Here is a 20403-nt window from a genome sequence, read left to right on the forward strand (position 1 = left end):
GTTTGTGCTCTGACATGAACTGTCAACTGTGGGACCTTATATAGACAGATGTGTGTCTTTCCAAATCATGTCCAGTCAACTGAATTTATCACAGGTGGACTCCAATTAAGCTGCAGAAACATCTCAAGGATGATCAGGGGAAACAGGATGTACCTGAGCTCAATTTCGAGCTTCACGGCAAAGGCTGTGAATACTTATGTACATGTGCTTTCTCAATTTTTTTATTTTTAATAAATTTGCAAAAACCTCAAGTAAACTTTTTTCACGTTGTCATTATGGGGTGTTGTGTGTAGAATTCTGAGGAAAAAAATGAATTTAATCCATTTTGGAATAAGGCTGTAACATAACAAAATGTGGAAAAAGTGATGCACTGTGAATACTTTCCGGATGCACTGTATTTGGTCATCTGGAGTGACCAAAGGAATGAGAACAACCAATCTGTCTTTGGTCAATCCTCAATTTCCAATCCAAGGGAAGGCCAAATAGTGTTGAGGTTAGCGTAATTTGTTGACCTCCAGCTGGTCTCTAAACACTCCAGTCCTTTCATGGTCCTGCGTGTCTACTTCTGGACTAAGAGTAATATGACACCTCTCATTTATTCAAGCTGGCAGTATTTACGGTATAGTTTTTCTACAATTAATGAATTAAATAGTTCAACAGTAAATGTGAAACAACTCTGTATTCAGTATAAAAAAACAGATGTGTTGAATTAATAATATAGGTGTATATGCGTTGTATATATAGGATGTGGTTGTTTGTGTATATACAAGATACATAAACATATTTATCCACATATATAAATATATACTATATATTAATACTTTACATTGATTTATAAATAGAATAAAAAGGAAATTTCTAAATCACATTATACTAAGATTTCTAAAACAAATAATAATCCTATAATGAGCTTCTATTAACGTGTAGACTAAAATCTCAGAAGTTCAAGTGTGTTTTGAAACTTGCAAGGTTGCATTCAGGGGGCACTAGGATTCTTCCTCTTGAGCAACATTAGTGACATGCAAACACTGTAGGAAGTAACATTGAATTTTTTTCACTAGACAGTTTCATCCAACCACTTTTGAAACAAAGGTGGGAATGATTGTAAATGCAACATGCCCGACAGATAAGCAAATAGCTTCATCCAAAAAGCTACCAATGTTCAATTATAAGATGGGTTACAACATGTCTGTCTATTATAAAAAGAAATCCTGTCCCCTGTTCTGATAGTCTACGATACGTGATCTTCTCGGAAGATAATTTAAAGACCTGCAAGATGAAAGAGACCTGCCACGGTGCATCTCACGGGAACATAGAACGAGAGTCTTGCAAGACACACCCTACTTACAAGCAATATCAAAAAAAGCAAATCAGTAGTGTAAAGGCAGTCATGCAGCACACACAGCTCCAGGGCTCTCAGTGCATATAAAGTGTATAAGGTCAATACCGTAGAAATGAATAGGCTAGAAAGGAAATGAATAGGGTAGAAATGAAACGTCGATGATTAAACGAAGAAGAAAGAAAAGCGTGGAGAAAAGAGACCCAAAAGCGATGGAGAGAAAAAAATGCTAAAAAGAAAAACAATAATCTAGGTGCAAATTTAGAAAACGCATGCAACGTTACACATCCTGCAAGAAAGAATTCAATCACGCCCGGGGCCAGTAATAAATGACAGGTATTGCTTTTACAATGTCACGCGAGACCAGGCAGTGAGCCATCATTTAAAACAAGTCAACAGACCTCTAAGCTAGCAGTTATTGGATTGCTTTTGGCAGGCAAGCATCATGTGTTCTCAGCTCTTAAAACAACGACATGCGACAGGCAGAAGAGGCAGCTAGCAAGCAGCAAAAAGACAGCATATGATCCAAAGGCATATCCTTAGCGTACGTTCAGCCGCAACACCCTTCACAACACGAGCAGTATTATACGTCTGGGAAGAAAGAGATGTAACCACGCACGTGGCCAGAAATAAAGGACAAGTATTGTTCTTACAAAAGTTTTTAAAGTAAAAGTAAAAATAATACATATGTAACAATTCACAAGAAAATAACAATCTCTTTAAATTGTAGATTGCTTGCCTAAGGTAAAGTCATCCCTGATGAATGGGGACGTGGGAATGAGGGGTCCTTACATCGGATTAGCGCTATTTCAGATGTGGAATGGCAAAATGGGGGAGGCAGCTTGATGAATGAGGTCTCCAGGACTTAAAACAAATCCAAATCATATTATGTGATATCATCTAATGCAGGCATGTCAAACACGCGGCCCCCGGGCCGCATGTGGCCCGCAACAGAAATCTGTGCGGCCCGCATGACATACAGTATCCTAGTTAGCACTGAACTTGTACAAAATGATTACTATCATTTGTGATTGAATCATTCTGCATCTTCGGTGTTACTTATTGACTTTTCTTAGTTCTGCCTTCTGACAAAAGCGTGTTTTCCCATGGCATTACAGTTCCAGAAACTTCATCTGCTAGTATAGCCACGAGCCTTGACCAAAGTTAATGAGCCGCAGTGTCACAACTGAAGTGCTAGGCTGCAGCAGCAGGCAGCAGGGGTGGCCTAAGGCATGTGCAAACTGTGCACCTGCACAGTGCCGCCAAATCCCAGGGGCTGCCACGCCAATATATATTGAATACAAAACAGAAAGAGAAAATAACGACACAGCTGACGGCAATGTGGCCGAAAAACATTCTGTTTCTTGTTAATTAGTACGCTGTATTTACAAATGTCGCTAGAGTCGGAGCAGTAAGCTATATGTAGTATTATAATGTTTTGCCGTAATGAGAATATCATGGGCCGCCACTTGGTTTTCAAGTTACAGACACGCGTATATATAAGCGTGTCATGAGCACGAGGTGGCTATGCAGTGTCCGCAATGGACGTGGCCATCCGCCATGCATAAGATACTGTATTGACATTGCCAGGCGAAGGGGCCACCGATTCTTTCTCTGCCCAGGGCCGCCACGAGCCTAGAGCCGCCCCTGCTAAGGCTACACTACTGACTGGGCTGCTGAGACTGGCCACTGGGCAGAACTGACCATCACGAGTAGTAATAGCCCGCATATTTTCACGTTTTTTTGCTCTAGTTTCATGTAATTTTGTGCTAGTATTGTAACGAACAGTTAGTGCAGACTACAGCTGAAGATCTGAAGTGGACGCGAGAAGTTGGTGAGTTGTTTATTAACATATTTTTGTGATTTTGAGTTTGTAAAATTATTGTAGGTCAGGTGGCTTTTTGCATATCGGCTTATTTTACAATATAAACTTTGAAGTAAACTTAGTAAAGTAAAAGTTGATTTTTGGAGGATTTGTTTTCCAACTTGAATTACTGAGCAATGAATTCAGTGAGCATTTTCGTGATTTCAGTTCACACAAACATGCAGGGCATTGCGCTGTTCTCTTACAACGTTGAGAATGTGCCTGAGAATATCCAAATGGAATTGATTGAAGTGCAGTCAGATTCTATTCTGAAGGCAAAATACAACGAAGTTGGTGTGCCAGGCTTGTATGCTTACCTGCCACCCTCGTATGTGCAGATCCGTAAGTTGGCATCGAGAGTACTGTCAATGTTCGGAAGCACTTACCTTTGTGAGCAATTGTTTTTGTTAATGAAAGCTACCAAAACCCCACATCGCTCAAGACTTACCGTCGAGCACCTTTCATCTATACATATTAATAAAAGGCAAAGCCCTCACTGACTCACTGACTGACTGACTGACTGACTCACTCACTCACTCACTCATCACTAATTCTCGAACTTCCCGTGTAGGTGGAAGGCTGAAATTTGGCAGGCTCATTCCTTACAGCTTACTTACAAAAGTTAGGCAGGTTTCATTTTGAAATTCTACGCATAATGGTCATAACTGGAACCTGTTTTTTGTCTATATACTCTAATGGAGGAGGCGGAGTCACGTATCGCGTCATCACGCCTCCTACGTAATCACGTGAACTAAAAACAAGGAAGAGATTTACAGCACGAGTCAAACGCAGGAACGAAGGTAAATGACGTTAATTTTTGAGTGTCTTTTAATACTGTGTAAGGATACATATTAACATGTGCAATTAAACGTGTGCATTTACGGGGTGATTTCTCAGGCTTAAAAGCTCGTCTTTTATCAAACGCGGGAACAAAGGTAAATGACGTTCTAAAGTGTCTTTTAATACTGTGTAAGGATACATATTAACATGTGCAATTAAACGTGTGCATTTACAGGGTGATTTCTCAGGCTTAAAAGCTCGCCTTTTATTAAACCACGTTAGATTTCAGACGTTAAACGCGCAAAAATGTCGGTACACCAGATAAATAAGCGCAACATATTATCAGTTGTATTGTATGCTTACAATACATATAGAAATGTGTTAATCGTTAACTAATATTATGGGATGGTGTTTTTCGACTCGCGCCTTGATTTAAACGATTGCATTTCTTGGTGGGTTTGCGTAGCTTATTGTCAATATCTTTACACCTCTTTTTAAGACTTAATTTAAAAAGGTTTTCTTTTCTTCTTAATTAAAATTTAAAAGCAATACTTCACCGCTGCGAAGCCCCTCTAGCGCTGACGTCCGAGGTTCGATTACCGTAAGCGAGTGCAGTGAGTGTGTACGCCTGATGAGCCAAGAATAACGGGGAAAGACGTGTCACGTACTCTTTGCATTATTTGACAGTAAACTATTTTCAATCATTCTATGATCTGCTTCTCACAACTGAAGGCACCGTGGCTGATGTTACCTCACTTGCTGGCCAACCATAAGCATTACCTGGTAGGTAACCAGCCACTCACTTCACTCCCTTACGGGAATCGAACCTCGGAGGTTTTCTTTTCTTCTTAATTAAAATTTAAAAGCAATACTTCACTGCTGCGAAGCCCCTCTAGCGCTGACGTCCGAGGTTCGATTACCGTAAGCGAGTGCAGTGAGTGTGTACGCCTGATGAGCCAAGAATAAGGGGGAAAGACGTGTCGCGTACTCTTTGCATTATTTGACAGTAAACTATTTTCAACCATTCTATGATCTGCTTCTCACAACTGAAGGCACCGTGGCTGATGTTACCTCACTTGCTGGCCAACCATAAGCGTTACCTGGTAGGTAACCAGCCACTCACTTCACTCCCTTATGGGAATCGAACCTCGGACGTCAGCACTACAGGCGAAGCCCCTAAAATTGCGCCACGGCGTGTGGTTCGTTTATTTGACAACATGTAGATCGGGGTAATTACATTCACGGCATTCGTAGTCTGATTCACAATCTGATTGTATGGGTGGTTACCTACCAGGTAACGCTTATAGTTGGCCAGCAAGTCAGCTGGAAGTGATCACTCGAGTGAAGGCAGCTTCACAAAAAAACAGATCCTTAACAAACTGTTATTAGTATATTTTCCCTCAATTTAAAAAGGTTTTCTTTTCTTCTTAATAAAAATTTAAAAGCGGTACTTCGCCGGTGCGAAGCGCGTGGATTTGATCGACTGACACATACAGACCTATTCATGAGTGCAGGTACTTCGGAAAGAAAGCACCGTGTAAACCTAAAGTTTAAATTAAGTTCATAGACCTACAAAAGGTTGCCATTCATTTGAGGCAAGATTGCTTTTCTTCTGTACAACTATACGTTGCATTCTCAAGAGTGTGCTTGCACGGCTTCGGATATAGATATATATATATATATATGTATGTATGTCTATATATAAATATGTAAGCTTGTAAGTACTGCCTTACTTCTCTTTAAGAAAGGAAGATGTAATGATACTTGATTAAAACGATTCCATGTCTTCCTGGGTTTGCTTAGCTTATTGTCAATATCTTTACACCTTTTTTTAAGACTTATTGACTGAAACGGGCTTTCACGAAAAAAGTTAGGGCTTTGCTACAGGATACACCCTCCACAAGTTAAGCAAGTAAAAATAAAATATATATTTCTGTTTAATTTAAACCTTTTAAGTTCATATGCATAGCCCCATTTGGCTGTTTTATTTTATTTTTTCTTTCTTCAGTAATATTTAATCTTCTTAAAGAAAAAGAACATATCCATTTTACTTTTTTTGTATCTCTTTAGTAATATTTTAGTGTAAAAGGATAACCAGTATTTAAACCTTTTATGTTACTTTATAAATTTATTTTACACAATGTTGAAAAATTAATAAAGCTACATATTTTGGCAGCTGCTGCTTTAATTTTCAATGAAATGAAAAAACCTCTCCAAGAGAAAACGTCAATGAAGAAGAAACAGTTTGCACTATCTAAAAATGAGAAACCCTCATTTATAAAAGTTTGCTGCAGATGACTTAACTGAAAATAAATGAATAGTTCCTATGTGTATAATACATATTTATCTATTTTACTTATGCCTTTATTCCAGCAACTTGCAACATCTGAGGTACAATTTCTTACATTACTTTTGTTTTTTGCAGCACAGGCAGGTGAAGTGACTTCCTCAGGGTCACACAGTGGTGTCAGTACCAGGATTTGAACTGACAAGCTCCGGGTTTACTGAAATATTACTGAAGAAAGAAAAAAAACGAAAATGGGCAAATAGGGCTATGCATACAAATGTCCATCCATCCATTATCCAACCCGCTATATCCTAAATACAGGAGGCAATAAGTAGATATGTATATATACTATATATATATATATATATATATATATATATATATATATATATATATATATATATATATGTGAATGAATGTATGTATATATGTATGTCTATATTTATATCTATATATATATATATGTAGATATGTAAATTTGTATATGTATATATATATGTATATGTGGATGTGTATATGTAGATATGTGTATATGTAGATATGTATATATATGTATATATGTTTATGTATATATATGGTTACATAACCTCTTTAACACACTACTTCTCCGCTGCGAAGCGTGGGTATTTTGCTATATATATATATATATATATATATATATATATATATATATATATATATATATATATATATATATATATATATATATGACAGCAACACTCATAACAATGACAACACAATTACATATATATATATGTAGATGTGTATATATGTAGATATGTAAATATTTATGTATATATATGTGTCTGTGTATATATATATATATGTGTGTATGTATGTATGTGAATATGTATATGTGTGTGTTTATGTATGTGTGTATATATATGTTGATATGTGTATATATATATATGTATATATATGTGGATGTGTATATGTATATATATATGTAGATATGTGTATATGTAGATATGTATATATATGTATATATGTATATGTATATATATGTTTATGTGTGTGTATGTGTGTATATTATATATATAAAAGACAGCAACACTCATAACAATGACAACACAATTACATTGACAGTCATGTTACGTTATTTTTAAAATGTTTCCTTTTCTTTTTCATAACCTCTTTAACACACTACTTCTCCGCTGCGAAGCGCGGGTATTTTGCTAGTCCCTCATAAAAGTTGCAGCTGCACAAGATTTCAAGCCTGATATTGACGAACTGGTTACTAACAAGAGATGCCAAGTGTCGGGACAAAAGAAATAAATCTCACACTGTAAGGCTCCTATATAAGCCATGAATATAATATAATGAATATCAATCTTCAAGACACTATATAAAAGCGGTCGGGATTGTCCTTCCGTCCCGTGAGTGCAAAGCGTAGCGGTATTCCGCTTATCACAGACTTACTACTTGCGGCTTGCGGTACGAAGTGAAGCGATGTGAGCAGAGTTCTGGTGCTCCCATCGTTCCCTTGCTTTTGTGCGCGATGCGCTGGAAAAATAGACAAAATTATGTCTCTGGAAATAATTAATGTTGATGGAGTACAAATGCCTCATCGTGTAATAAATATCGGGGGAGATGGTGCTTGCTTATTCTCATCTATAGCTTATTTAGTGCATGAAACTTAGTCTTTAGCGGTACAGATTCGGGCTGACATTGTACGGCATGTTTTAAGTATTTGGTCAAGGTTTCAGCCATTTACAATGATGCCGTCAGGAATCTCTTATACAAATGAGCTTCAGTATCTCACTGAAATGTCAAAGTCTCAAACTTATGGTACCATTTCTGAGCTAATGGCAGCGGGAGAGTTGTTCCCCTATGAGTTTCAAGTATATTATTATGGAGTCCTACACTCCAAGTTTGGACAGGCACTCCAGGGGATAAAAAAAAACTTAGGTTTTCGGGAGATGTTATGAATGGGCACTTTGATGTTCTCATTCCCTACACTTACATGCCTGATGTACACATGGAGCGCACACAAATTCAGGATAAAAGTCGGTCGCCTTAAAAGGCGGGTGAGCCTAGTAATATAATAAGGACCTAGCTAAGAGGTTAAGACTCTAATTCTACACTGTTGTATGGAGACTGCATGGAAATAAATTGCTTTTCTTTAAACTTTAAGTGTTACATTTTTTAAAGTTTTCAGTATTGGAAAGAAAGCTACAGTAACTTTGTAAAATAGTATTTGTTACAGTACGGCCCGCTGACGCACGTATGGCAGTCGAAGCGGCCCACCAATGGTAGTGAGTTTGACATGCCTGATCTAATGTGAAATTCTACTCCGTACTTCTAGAATTTTTATTTTTATACTGTATTGAGGATTTATTCTGTTCTATGTATTGTACTGTACTGCTCAGAATTAAAAGACAATGAGGAAAATGACAAAGTAGAACTTCATAAAGACGTTTACAAACGTTGGCACTAAACACATGCAGAGCAGGTTAGAGACTATGAAACCAGGGAAATTAGAAAGGCTCAAAAAAAAAAACAAAAAAAAAAACAAAAAACGGCGCTATACACATGTGGACAAAGTTAAAGGATATGAAAGTAGGAAAATTAGAAAATATAAAAAAAGGAAGTAAAGATTGCAGTAGCACAAACAAACAAACTGCCTCATTTAACAATGCACCAGTCTAACTTTGGTTTTGCACAATAATTACTACACTATTGCACCTTAACACTTAATTCTACTTTATTCACTTAATTTTAATTATTTATTATGTTCTACTATACTGTTATCTTTCAGTCTATGACTTTTTGTTAATCTAATTGATATTCTTATAACTTTGCACAAGTTTTGATAAGTGGATCAGGATGCATTTCACTGCGTGTTGTCCTGTATAACTATGCATGTGACAAATAAAGAATCTTGAGAATTTCAAAAACGGAGTTTACCGCACATGCTTTTAATGGTTACTTTGTTAGTGTGTATATATATATATATATATATACAGTGGTGTGAAAAACTATTTGCCCCCTTCCTGATTTCTTATTCTTTTGCATGTTTGTCACACAAAATGTTTCTGATCATCAAACACATTTAACCATTAGTCAAATATAACACAAGTAAACACAAAATGCAGTTTTTAAATGATGGTGTTTATTATTTAGGGAGAAAAAAAATCCAAACCTACATGGCCCTGTGTGAAAAAGTAATTGCCCCCTTGTTAAAAAATAACCTAACTGTGGTGTATCACACCTGAGTTCAATTTCCGTAGCCACCCCCAGGCCTGATTACTGCCACACCTGTTTCAATCAAGAAATCACTTAAATAGGAGCTGCCTGACACAGAGAAGTAGACCAAAAGCACCTCAAAAGCTAGACATCATGCCAAGATCCAAAGAAATTCAGGAACAAATGAGAACAGAAGTAATTGAGATCTATCAGTCTGGTAAAGGTTATAAAGCCATTTCTAAAGCTTTGGGACTCCAGCGAACCACAGTGAGAGCCATTATCCACAAATGGCAAAAACATGGAACAGTGGTGAACCTTCCCAGGAGTGGCCAGCCGACTAAAATTACCCCAAGAGCGCAGAGACGACTCATCCGAGAGGTCACAAAAGACCCCAGGACAACGTCTAAAGAACTGCAGGCCTCACTTGCCTCAATTAAGGTCAGTGTTCACGACTCCACCATAAGAAAGAGACTGGGCAAAAACGGCCTGCATGGCAGATTTCCAAGACGCAAACCACTGTTAAGCAAAAAGAACATTAGGGCTCGTCTCAATTTTGCTAAGAAACATCTCAATGATTGCCAAGACTTTTGGGAAAATACCTTGTGGACTGATGAGACAAAAGTTGAACTTTTTGGAAGGCAAATGTCCCGTTACATCTGGCGTAAAAGGAACACAGCATTTCAGAAAAAGAACATCATACCAACAGTAAAATATGGTGGTGGTAGGGTGATGGTCTGGGGTTGTTTTGCTGCTTCAGGACCTGGAAGGCTTGCTGTGATAGATGGAACCATGAATTCTACTGTCTACCAAAAAAATCCTGAAGGAGAATGTCCGGCCATCTGTTCGTCAACTCAAGCTGAAGCGATCTTTGGTGCTGCAACAGGACAAAGACCCAAAACACACCAGCAAATCCACCTCTGAATGGCTGAAGAAAAACAAAATGAAGACTTTGGAGTGGCCTAGTCAAAGTCCTGACCTGAATCCAATTGAGATGCTATGGCATGACCTTAAAAAGGCGGTTCATGCTAGAAAACCCTCAAATAAAGCTGAATTACAACAATTTTGCAAAGATAAGTGGGCCAAAATTCCTCCAGAGCGCTGTAAAAGACTCATTGCAAGTTATCGCAAACGCTTGATTGCAGTTATTGCTGCTAAGGGTGGCCCAACCAGTTATTAGGTTCAGGGGGCAATTACTTTTTCACACAGGGCCATGTAGGTTTGGATTTTTTTTCTCCCTAAATAATAAACACCATCATTTAAAAACTGCATTTTGTGTTTACTTGTGTTATATTTGACTAATGGTTAAATGTGTTTGATGATCAGAAACATTTTGTGTGACAAACATGCAAAAGAATAAGAAATCAGGAAGGGGGCAAATAGTTTTTCACACCACTGTATATATATATATATATATATATATATATATATATATATATATCCATCCATCCATTTCCCAACCCGCTGAATCCAAACACAGGGTCACAGGGGTCTGCTGGAGCCAATCCCAGCCAACACAGGGCACAAGGCAGGAAACAATCCTGGGCAGGGTGCAAACCCACCACAGGACACACACAAACACACCAAGCACACATTAGGGCCAAGTTAGAATCGCCAATCCACCTAACCTGCATGTCTTTGGACTGTGGGAGGAAACCGGAGCGCCCGGAGGAAACCCACGCAGACACGGGGAGAACATGCAAACTCCACACAGGGAGGACCCGGGAAGCGAAGCCGGGTCCCCAGGTCTCCCAACTGCGAGGCAGCAGCGCTACCCACTGCGCCACCGTGCCGCCCTATATAATATATCTGCCTGCTTATTTAAAAAGCTAAATTTACCCCAGGAGTCAAAAACGTTCTGTCTAGCCCTTGTACAAAAACCTAGACAAAAGCTGGGGGTATCACCTTGGTAAACCCATGAACTTTTGGAACTGTGAGAGGAAAATAGCACGACTTTACAGACAGGAGTCAAATGCAGAACTCTACTTATTTTTTTACTTTGCAAAAAAAAAATTATTAACTGCTGATGATGTAGATCGTTTTGTTTGTGCTGAAATTCCAAACAGAGAAACCTGTCCTGACCTCATTAAAAAGATTCAGCATATTGGAACTGGCAAGATTACAAATATTGTTTTTACAGAAGTTCTGAAATAAAAGTGAAACTAATGAAATAGCAACAATTCAAAGAAAAAAAATCTTAAAAGTGTGTATCCGGAAAACCAAACACGGGGGTTGGTGAGCGAAGCGAGCAGGGGGCGAAGCCCCCTAGTTTTCCACAAATTGATGAAAAATGCATGTTGTGAATAATTGAATTTTGCTTCATGTCCGAGGTATTAACGGAAAAGTTTCTTTCCCAGCATCCCCCAAGATCATCTACTGATGAAAATTGTTGATAAAGGCAAGAAATATTAATATTCTCCTTATTACTAACTTAAATAGCTTCAAGTGTAGACATTGATAGAGGATTAGGGAAGTTAAGCAGATTTTTAAACAAAGGTTATGATTTGCAAATAGAACAACATAAATGTTAAAAGCTTTCCCTTATTTTCAACAAAGTTGATCAATGCATGTAAATGTGATCCAAAACATTAGTGCCAAATAAACCAACTGCACCACCTAGTGATAATGTGTTGAGCACTAGGGCTCTACTACATAAGCAATATATGCATGTTTTTTTCTGTCTCATGTTTCACACAATGAAACTACTGCTATCTTTGTCCTTGGTGTAGCCCAAAGACTCCAAGCCTCTTGAATTTCTGATGCACATGGGTCAACCCCTTACAGTTCACTTTGCCATCAAGAGTCCTTTTCTCAATTAAAAATAAAATCAGTTTAGGTCCCAACATTGTCTAGTTTTCAATTTGAGCAAAAAAATATAAAATCTTAATAATTAAAACATTAAAATGAAAAGTATAAACAGTATTATAGTACAAATCTTAACCCAAAAAAAGGCAGTTCCCTTTCTGGATGCTTCCAACTCATACAGCCTCATTTTCTGATTTCCCTTACTGTGTCCTCTTGCTCAACTGTTTTTTATTGCCCTAAACTAACTTAATCTGGGAGAAATCAAGAATCAACACACCATTTAACCAGTTAAATAAAAATACCACTTAAAGAAAAAAAACACATGCAATACATCAATTAATTCATTGTGTATAAAAGAGAAAATCGGTACTTGTGTACTAAATGGACGGCAGTGAAACCTCCCCCATGGAGTCCAGCACTACTATGGGTAGGGGGAAACCTTATGCAACCTCCCCTCTTCAATTTGGTACCACAACATCCATTTAGTACACAAGTACCAGAAAATCTAATTTAAAGCAAATAAAACAAATGTGAGTAATCACATTTGTGACAAGGTGAACAATTCAAACAATAATTGACAAATGTGAATCATTTTCAATTTAACACTAAAATCAAAACATATTCAAACCAGTGACACAAACACATTGTCAATATACAATATACTAAGTCTAGATACCTAATAACTTCCATGAAGTAAATACTGAACTGCATAATTAAGAGAGTACTGGAATACAAAATGCGTCTGTAACAGAGCTGAGTAAAGTGTTTCCTATATTGGTTCCTTATTTTGAATGAATTAAGCACATTCAGATTGCTGATTATAGTTATGGATAACTGGAGACAGAGAAAATCATATAAGGGAGAGTTCCAACATGATTTTTTTCAGAGCCAACCAACTTGGTGTGTTCACAGTACCTTCTACTTTTTTCCCATTATTCAAATTGTGAATTTTTGCTACCCAGTAGTGGAGTAGGAAGTCAGGTAGTGCCAGCTTCTGCTTTTGACCTGGCAGTGTTGTCCTTTTAATACATGATCATTTCCTTTTCATATAAAAGTTTAAAATAGAGTGCAGCTTTTAAAAATAGATTTGTTAATGAATATCGAAATACTCTAAAAAGGAATTGAAAGCTTGGGTAGTGTAGTTATTTTAACAGTCAAATCAAATGTATGAGTATGTTTACAAAATAATTGCAATACTCCTCCCGCCCTCGCTTTATTAAGACATGAGACTTAAACAGAGAGTACCTGCATTAATGTATTTCCCATTCAGGCACTGATTCCATCACCTAGATAAAGCTAAAGGGTTGAGCACCTATTAACAACTGTGTTTTCTATCAAGCTTCCAGAATTTCTTTGTGCTATATCCCCCAAATATCAGTGCTGAGAAAAACAGCACAGGAAATGCTCCATGTGGTATGACAAACTAATAAATTAACTGGTTCTATCTAAAACTATTTTAAATCTAGTTATCTTAGAAAATTAAATCTAGTAAGTGTAATAAGATTGGCAATGGTACTTGGATCTGTATTGAACACAACTATACTATCCACATACAGTGATATTTTATGTTTCATTTCTTCCCTAATTCCCTTTATATCCACATGTTGCTGGAAATAGAGCTTCAGCGATTTAATGACAATTATGAAGAGCATTGGTGATAGTGAACAAGCTTGTCAGATTCCATATTTTTATATGAATTGTATAGCCAAATACAGGCTTCTGGGCTTGAGTACAAGTAACATCATCTAACGTAAATATTTGATCCAAACCAAAATTTTGCTATATCATAAATAGATACGATCCCCAAAATAAAATCTGTTCAATCAAGCTCCTTTTCTACATATAAAGACAAAAAGATTTCTGGGAGTTCAGTTGCAGAGGAGGTCTATAGTACTGTATGGTGAACATGTAGCTATCTGCCTTTAATAAATCCCATTAATTACTTTTGACAATGCTGGTAACTAATGAAGATAGATAGATAGATAGATAGATAGAACGATAGATAGATAGATAGATAGATAGATAGATAGATAGATAGATAGATAGATAGATAGATAGATAGATAGATAGATAGATAGATAGATAGATAGATAGATAGATAGATAGATAGATAGATAGGATTCTCCATAATTGATAGGAGCCTGCTGAGCGCCTGTCGCTCTGCCACAGATGTCAAGCTGTCCAGCTCCATGCCAACAACAGAGCCTGCCTTCCTCACCAGTCTGTCCAGGTGTGAGGCGTCCTTCTTCTTAATGCTGCCTCCCTAGCACACCACCACGTAGAAGAGGGCGCTCGCCACAACCGTCTGATAGAACATCTGCAGCATCTTATTGCAGATGTTGAAGGATGCCAGCATTCTAAGGAAGTATAACCGACTCTGTCCTTTCTTACACAGAGCATCAGTATTGGCAGTTCAGTCTAATTTATCATCATTTAATTTATCATTGTTGAAGACAATCAACAAGACACTCCTCAAGGAATGGCAACCTAAATGTAGATTGAGAGGGATCTCTGTTTCACTGTCCACCCAGGACACCAGAAATATGTAGAGATCTGTATGATTTGAACAAGATTCAGAAATTGGTGAAAGTCTACATAAACACTTTCACTTTCTGTGTTGTAGTTTGAATGTAACCGAAGACTTGCTTTCATAAATAACTGAAACACTCTTGTTGAAATACACAAAATAATACAATTTATTTATAACATATGAATAATAGAAGATGGATATGTGCAAGTGTTTGTATATACTGTATATTGTGAGCTGGGGGCTGATCGCACCCCTACAGGTTAAAAAATGCTGAAAGACTACCTTCACATTGCTCTCTTGCTTGCTGGGTACTTCGCATACTTAAAAGTCCGAACAGTACCTGTCAGTTTTTGATTGTTTGCTTTTCTCTCTCTCTGGCCTTCCCTGCTCCTGATGCGCACTCCTTTGAAGAGAAAGATATGTTTGCACTCTATTCTATTTCAGTGCAAATCTGTGACCCAAGCGTGACAAGATATATATATATACATGTATGTATATGTATATATATATATATATATGTATATTTATATATGTTGTTATACATGGCTGGGGGTCAGACCCGGCCGGGACGCCTGGAAGGACGGAGTTGTGGCATATTTGTCCTCCGGGCCACGAGGGAGCAACCGCCCTGGAGTAGAAGAGGCCCACAGAAGGGCAGCAGGGAGGCTCAAGACCGTTGGGGCCTCTGGTCACCACCAGGGGGCGCCCCGAGCCTCATGGAGCTCGGGACTTATTTACTTCCGCCACACCCATGGAGGACGATCCTTCCAGGGTCACCCGGAGTGCTTCCGGGTGCTCTCCTGATGCTTCTGCCACACCAGGACGTAACGTCAGGTAGAGCACCTGGAGCTCATCCGGGTGAGGATAAAGGGGGCCGCCTCCCTCCTGTCAGTGAGCTGGAGTCGGGAGCAGGAGCAGGACGAAGCTCCTGGAGAGAGAGAGTGTAGGTGGCCCAGGGACAAGGAGAGAGAAGGCCCAGGAGAAGGGAGACTGGGGCTAGAAGCATTGTGGGACTTGTGCGGGACTGACTTGTGTGTTGTGTGGAAGACAAATAAAAGGTATTCTGGATTAAGATGTGGTCTCCGACTGGTGGTGTCCGGGCAATTATCACAGTGTATATATGTATATATATGTACATATGTATATATATATATATATATATATATATATATATGTATATGTATATGTATATATATATGTATATATGTATATGTATATGTATATGTATATATATATGTATATATGTGTATATGTATATGTATATGTATATGTATATATATATGTATATATGTGTATATATATATATATATATATATATATATATATATGTATATGTATATATGTGTATATGTATATGTGTATATGTATATGTATATGTATATATATAATGTATATGTATATGTATATATATATTTTTTTTTTTTTTTTGAACTAGGTGTTGACGACTCTGGGGTGTCGGCAGCTCCTTGGGACCAATGCGACCTCATTTAGAACCCCTTGCCATTAGTTATAATGGAGTAGTGGAGTGGCGCGCAATGAGCATTCACTGTGAAAGCCTTTTATAAGAGTGGTGATAGTGTGACTGTTGCGCAAAGGGAATTTCAGCGTCATTACCAGTTAGGATGTCATGATCGTGTCCCGTCTGCTCATGCAATTACAACATGAGTGCGTAATTTCGAAGAAACAGGCTCAGCCATAAAAAATTAGTTCCCAGGTGGAGCCACTTTGCATACTGCCTGACAATTGATGGCAGGTATTCGATGATTGTTTGGAAGGTGTGTCATTTCACGCACCGGTGACAATTCCATAGCCTCCGAAATCCTCCGGTCTGTTTGTGATTTTTTTCTGTGGGAACATTTTAAAAGCCACATGTATCACACACGTCCATCAACCATTGCTGAACTAAAAAGGAGGATTGAAGAGGAAATCTCTGCCATTCCCCTTGACATGTTATATTGAGCAGATTTGAAAGACATTTCATTATATAAATATACACACAATAGATACAAGGTGTTTTCTTCAAACAAGAGCCTTTTTCAGACTAACTCCAAGATGACAATGAAGCCAGTTTTCAGGAATGTGATCCAAAAAGGGATGGGTTCAGGAGGGTGGAAATCAGAAGTGATGTCAATCATTGTTCTGCAGAATGAAGAAGAGAAAATGCATCAGGTGACAGTGCCACTCCTTGAATTGGAGTGCAACTACCAGTAGTAGCCCTGAAGTTGTCAGTCATACATGTGTGAGACTATATACGAGGGGGGGACCCAAAAATAACCGGAAATAAATAAATAACCTAACAACAACAAAATTCCGGTTATTTTTGGGTCCCCCCTCGTATGTAAGGTACAAAAATTATGAATTCTAATCTTTCAGTTCATATGGTTGTAGAGAAAAGCCAAGCAAAATGACCTTTTTTTGGCTAACTAAAAAGATTACAATATGCAAGCTTTTGAGGCATCTGAGGCCCCTTCTTCAGGCAAGATGTAATCATTTGGGCCTGAATTGCCTCGAATGCTTGCATATTGTAATTTTTTTAGTTAGCCAATAAAGGGTGTCATTTTGCTTGGCTTTTCTCTACATTCATAATGGCTAACACGGTACAACACCCTAGTACTACAGTTCATGTGGTTAAAATGGATAAGGTGTATAGCTGGTTGTGAAGCTTCTGTTAATACAAGTGGCATTCATTCACTCACAGCTAATCTCTGACCTGGTTTAACTACATCCCCCAAAGCAGGTGTGTGTGAATGTGTACATGTGAGTTGTTGGACAGCACTTTCTTTGAGAAAATCAAATAACCTTTGTAAATCTTGCATCAGACCACTGCCTTCACTTAGGCATTTCAGCTTTGGTATTAAATTGATTGATATAGAGAGTTGAAAAGGATGAGGTAATAAGTGAAAGTGAATAAGAAAAGCAAAATAACACACACAAACTAAGCAATTTCTTAGGCCAACAAATGACAGGTGTGAAATTAACAGACTCGCTACACTTAAAAAGGTTTGGGGCTGCCACCCGTATAATTTCCCTGGCTGCAAAAGGGCTTGAAAAATAGCACTGATGTGCATTGGTTGAAGTCTGAAACTGTACTGACTTAGTTAAGCAAAGTTGGTGGCTTGAAAGGTCTTCACAGGAAATGACATCATTTAGGTTGGAACCGGAAGTAACATCTTTCTTGAGGCCAGAACTGGAAGTGATGTCTTCGAGGCTGAATCAGGCAGAATTTCCCATATTTGGTCTGCAGAAATAACAGAGGAAGGTTTACTGCACCTCACCACCCTCTGGCCTGGCATGGAATTATCTTCATTAGGTCCATTAAGCTTCCTGCTGAGTGCACATGTGTGACACAGGTTATTTTGAAATCCTTGGAATAATTTTTTAGATTGGGGTAACCTAAAGTATTCCAGGTCAACAAGTTAAGAGTGCCCACTAGTACTCTTTGAAACTACTGCACCCTTGAGCTTATTCCACTAATTTCTAAAGAGAGATACACTTAACAACCTATAAATGGAGAGTGATCAGATTGCTCAATTGTACAGTAATTGTAATATTCAAGTTAGTTTGGATAAAAATATCATGTATATGAATAGATATAAGACCTCTAAGAACTGTGAATTATTATATCAGCTGTCTGAACTTTTTTCATCTTCATATTTGTAATAGTTTCTTATTGTGATTGCATGCAACCCATTCCAAATTATGCAAGTGTTTTTCTTCTAAAGATATTGTCTTCTTCTAGAGTGCAGGTACCTTTTTCTGAGCATAAGCATACATTTAACATGTGCTTTTTTTTTTGTAGATTATGATTCCTTCTATGACTCCTATGAGTTAGGCTCCTGGATTGGACAAGGGACCTATGGTCAAGTCTTTGCTGCTACACGCAAGTCAGATCATTTACGAGTAAGGCAATACCTGTTTCAGTATATTTTTCTTGCTACCTGTGAAATAACAGTATTTAGATAAAATGTTTATTTCTGATGGATTTAGGTGGCAATTAAATTCATAAAGAAGGCCCGGAACATTGGACGCATGCAACATGTAAGTACTACTGGTCTGTTTCCAAAAGTAAATCTCAAAATTGATGCATATGATTTTGTATCCTTCAGAATTACAGAGTGAGGCTACAAGAAAGTCCTAATTAAATCACCAAAGAGAAGAAATCACAGCCTCTACACTTTGTGTCATGATCAATACTTAGAATGTGTAGTGTAACATATGGAAATGTACTTAAAATTTCAAACAGTCACTGCTCGATAGTGTGTTTTAAGGATAAGACTCATCATTGTTTATATAAACACTATTCTGTCATTTACACTTTGCTCCACAAATGATACCAGAAAACAACATTAAATTATTCAAATGTAAATTATATTGCATAATACCCATGCAAATTTATAGATGAATACAGTAATCCCTCCTCCATCGCGGGGGTTGCGTTCCAGAGCCACCCGCGAAATAGGAAAATCCGCGAAGTAGAAACCATATGTTTATATGGTTATTTTTAGAATGTCATGCTTGGGTCACAGATTTGCGCAGAAAACACAGGAGGTTGTAGAGAGACAGGAACGTTATTCAAACACTGCAAACAAACATTTGTCTCTTTTTCAAAAGTTTAAACTCTGCTCCATGACAAGACAGAGATGACAGTTCTGTCTCACAATTAAAAGAATGCAAACATATCTTCCTTTTCAAAGGAGTGCAAAGCAAGCAGTCAAAAAAAAAATCAATAGGGCTTTTTGGCTTTTAAGTATGCGAAGCACCGCCGGTACAAAGCTGTTGAAGGCGGCAGCTCACACCCCCTCTGTCAGGAGCAGGAAGAGAGAGAGAGAGAGCCACAGAAAAACAAAGTCAAAAATCAATACGTGCCCTTTGAGCTTTTAAGTATGCGAAGCTCCGTGCAGCATGTCCTTCAGGAAGCAGCTGCACACAGCCCCCCTGCTCACACCCCCCTACGTCAGCGCAAGAGAGAGAGAGAGAGAAAGTAAGTTGGGTAGCTTCTCAGCCATCTGCCAATAGCGTCCCTTGTATGAAATCAACTGGGCAAACCAACTGAGGAAGCATGTACCAGAAATGAAAAGACCCATTGTCCGCAGAAACCCGCGAAGCAGCGAAAAATCCGCGATATATATTTAAATATGCTTACATATAAAATCCGCGATGGAGTGAAGCCGCGAAAGGCGAAGCGCGATATAGCGAGGGATCACTGTACATGAAAATAAATGCACACATAAAATATTCTCCCACAACAATACACTATTAACAGCTTTTGTCAGCACCTGCTTGCTACTAAATAACATCTTTTGACTGTGTTTGAACAATATCAATTTGATGACGTAATCCTGCCATCCCATTCCTGAATGGGATAATCTTCGAGTGGTAACGGATAAGCAAGATAAATGAAACTCTGCATGGTATGCAGCCATGTTGCGGACTCTCCATCCATCAGTTTGTGAGGGCACTGCTCTTTATACTACAGGATAACCAGACACAGCATATTCCCCTTTTGTGAAACTCCAAACATAATATAGACATATAAAAATCTGCTGGTGGCTGGGTGGATTATAGATCTCTCTATTATAATAAAAAAATCCTGGGACAAGACAAGACCTTTTAGC

General features: G+C 38.0%; 1 protein-coding gene across 1 annotated transcript in view; it reads left to right on the forward strand.

The window, feature by feature from the left end:
* Positions 1-18907, forward strand: part of LOC127529725 (uncharacterized) — a 31598-nt gene extending 12691 nt beyond the window's left edge. The window contains exons 3-4 of the mRNA XM_051934316.1: positions 18588-18688; positions 18776-18907. Of these exons, the coding sequence (XP_051790276.1) occupies positions 18588-18688; positions 18776-18907 (233 nt within the window). The remainder of the gene's footprint in view (positions 1-18587; positions 18689-18775) is intronic.
* The last annotated feature ends 1496 nt before the right edge of the window (positions 18908-20403 follow it).

The sequence above is a fragment of the Erpetoichthys calabaricus genome, chromosome 11 (assembly GCF_900747795.2).
Source record: "Erpetoichthys calabaricus chromosome 11, fErpCal1.3, whole genome shotgun sequence".
Classification (NCBI taxonomy): domain Eukaryota; kingdom Metazoa; phylum Chordata; class Cladistia; order Polypteriformes; family Polypteridae; genus Erpetoichthys; species Erpetoichthys calabaricus.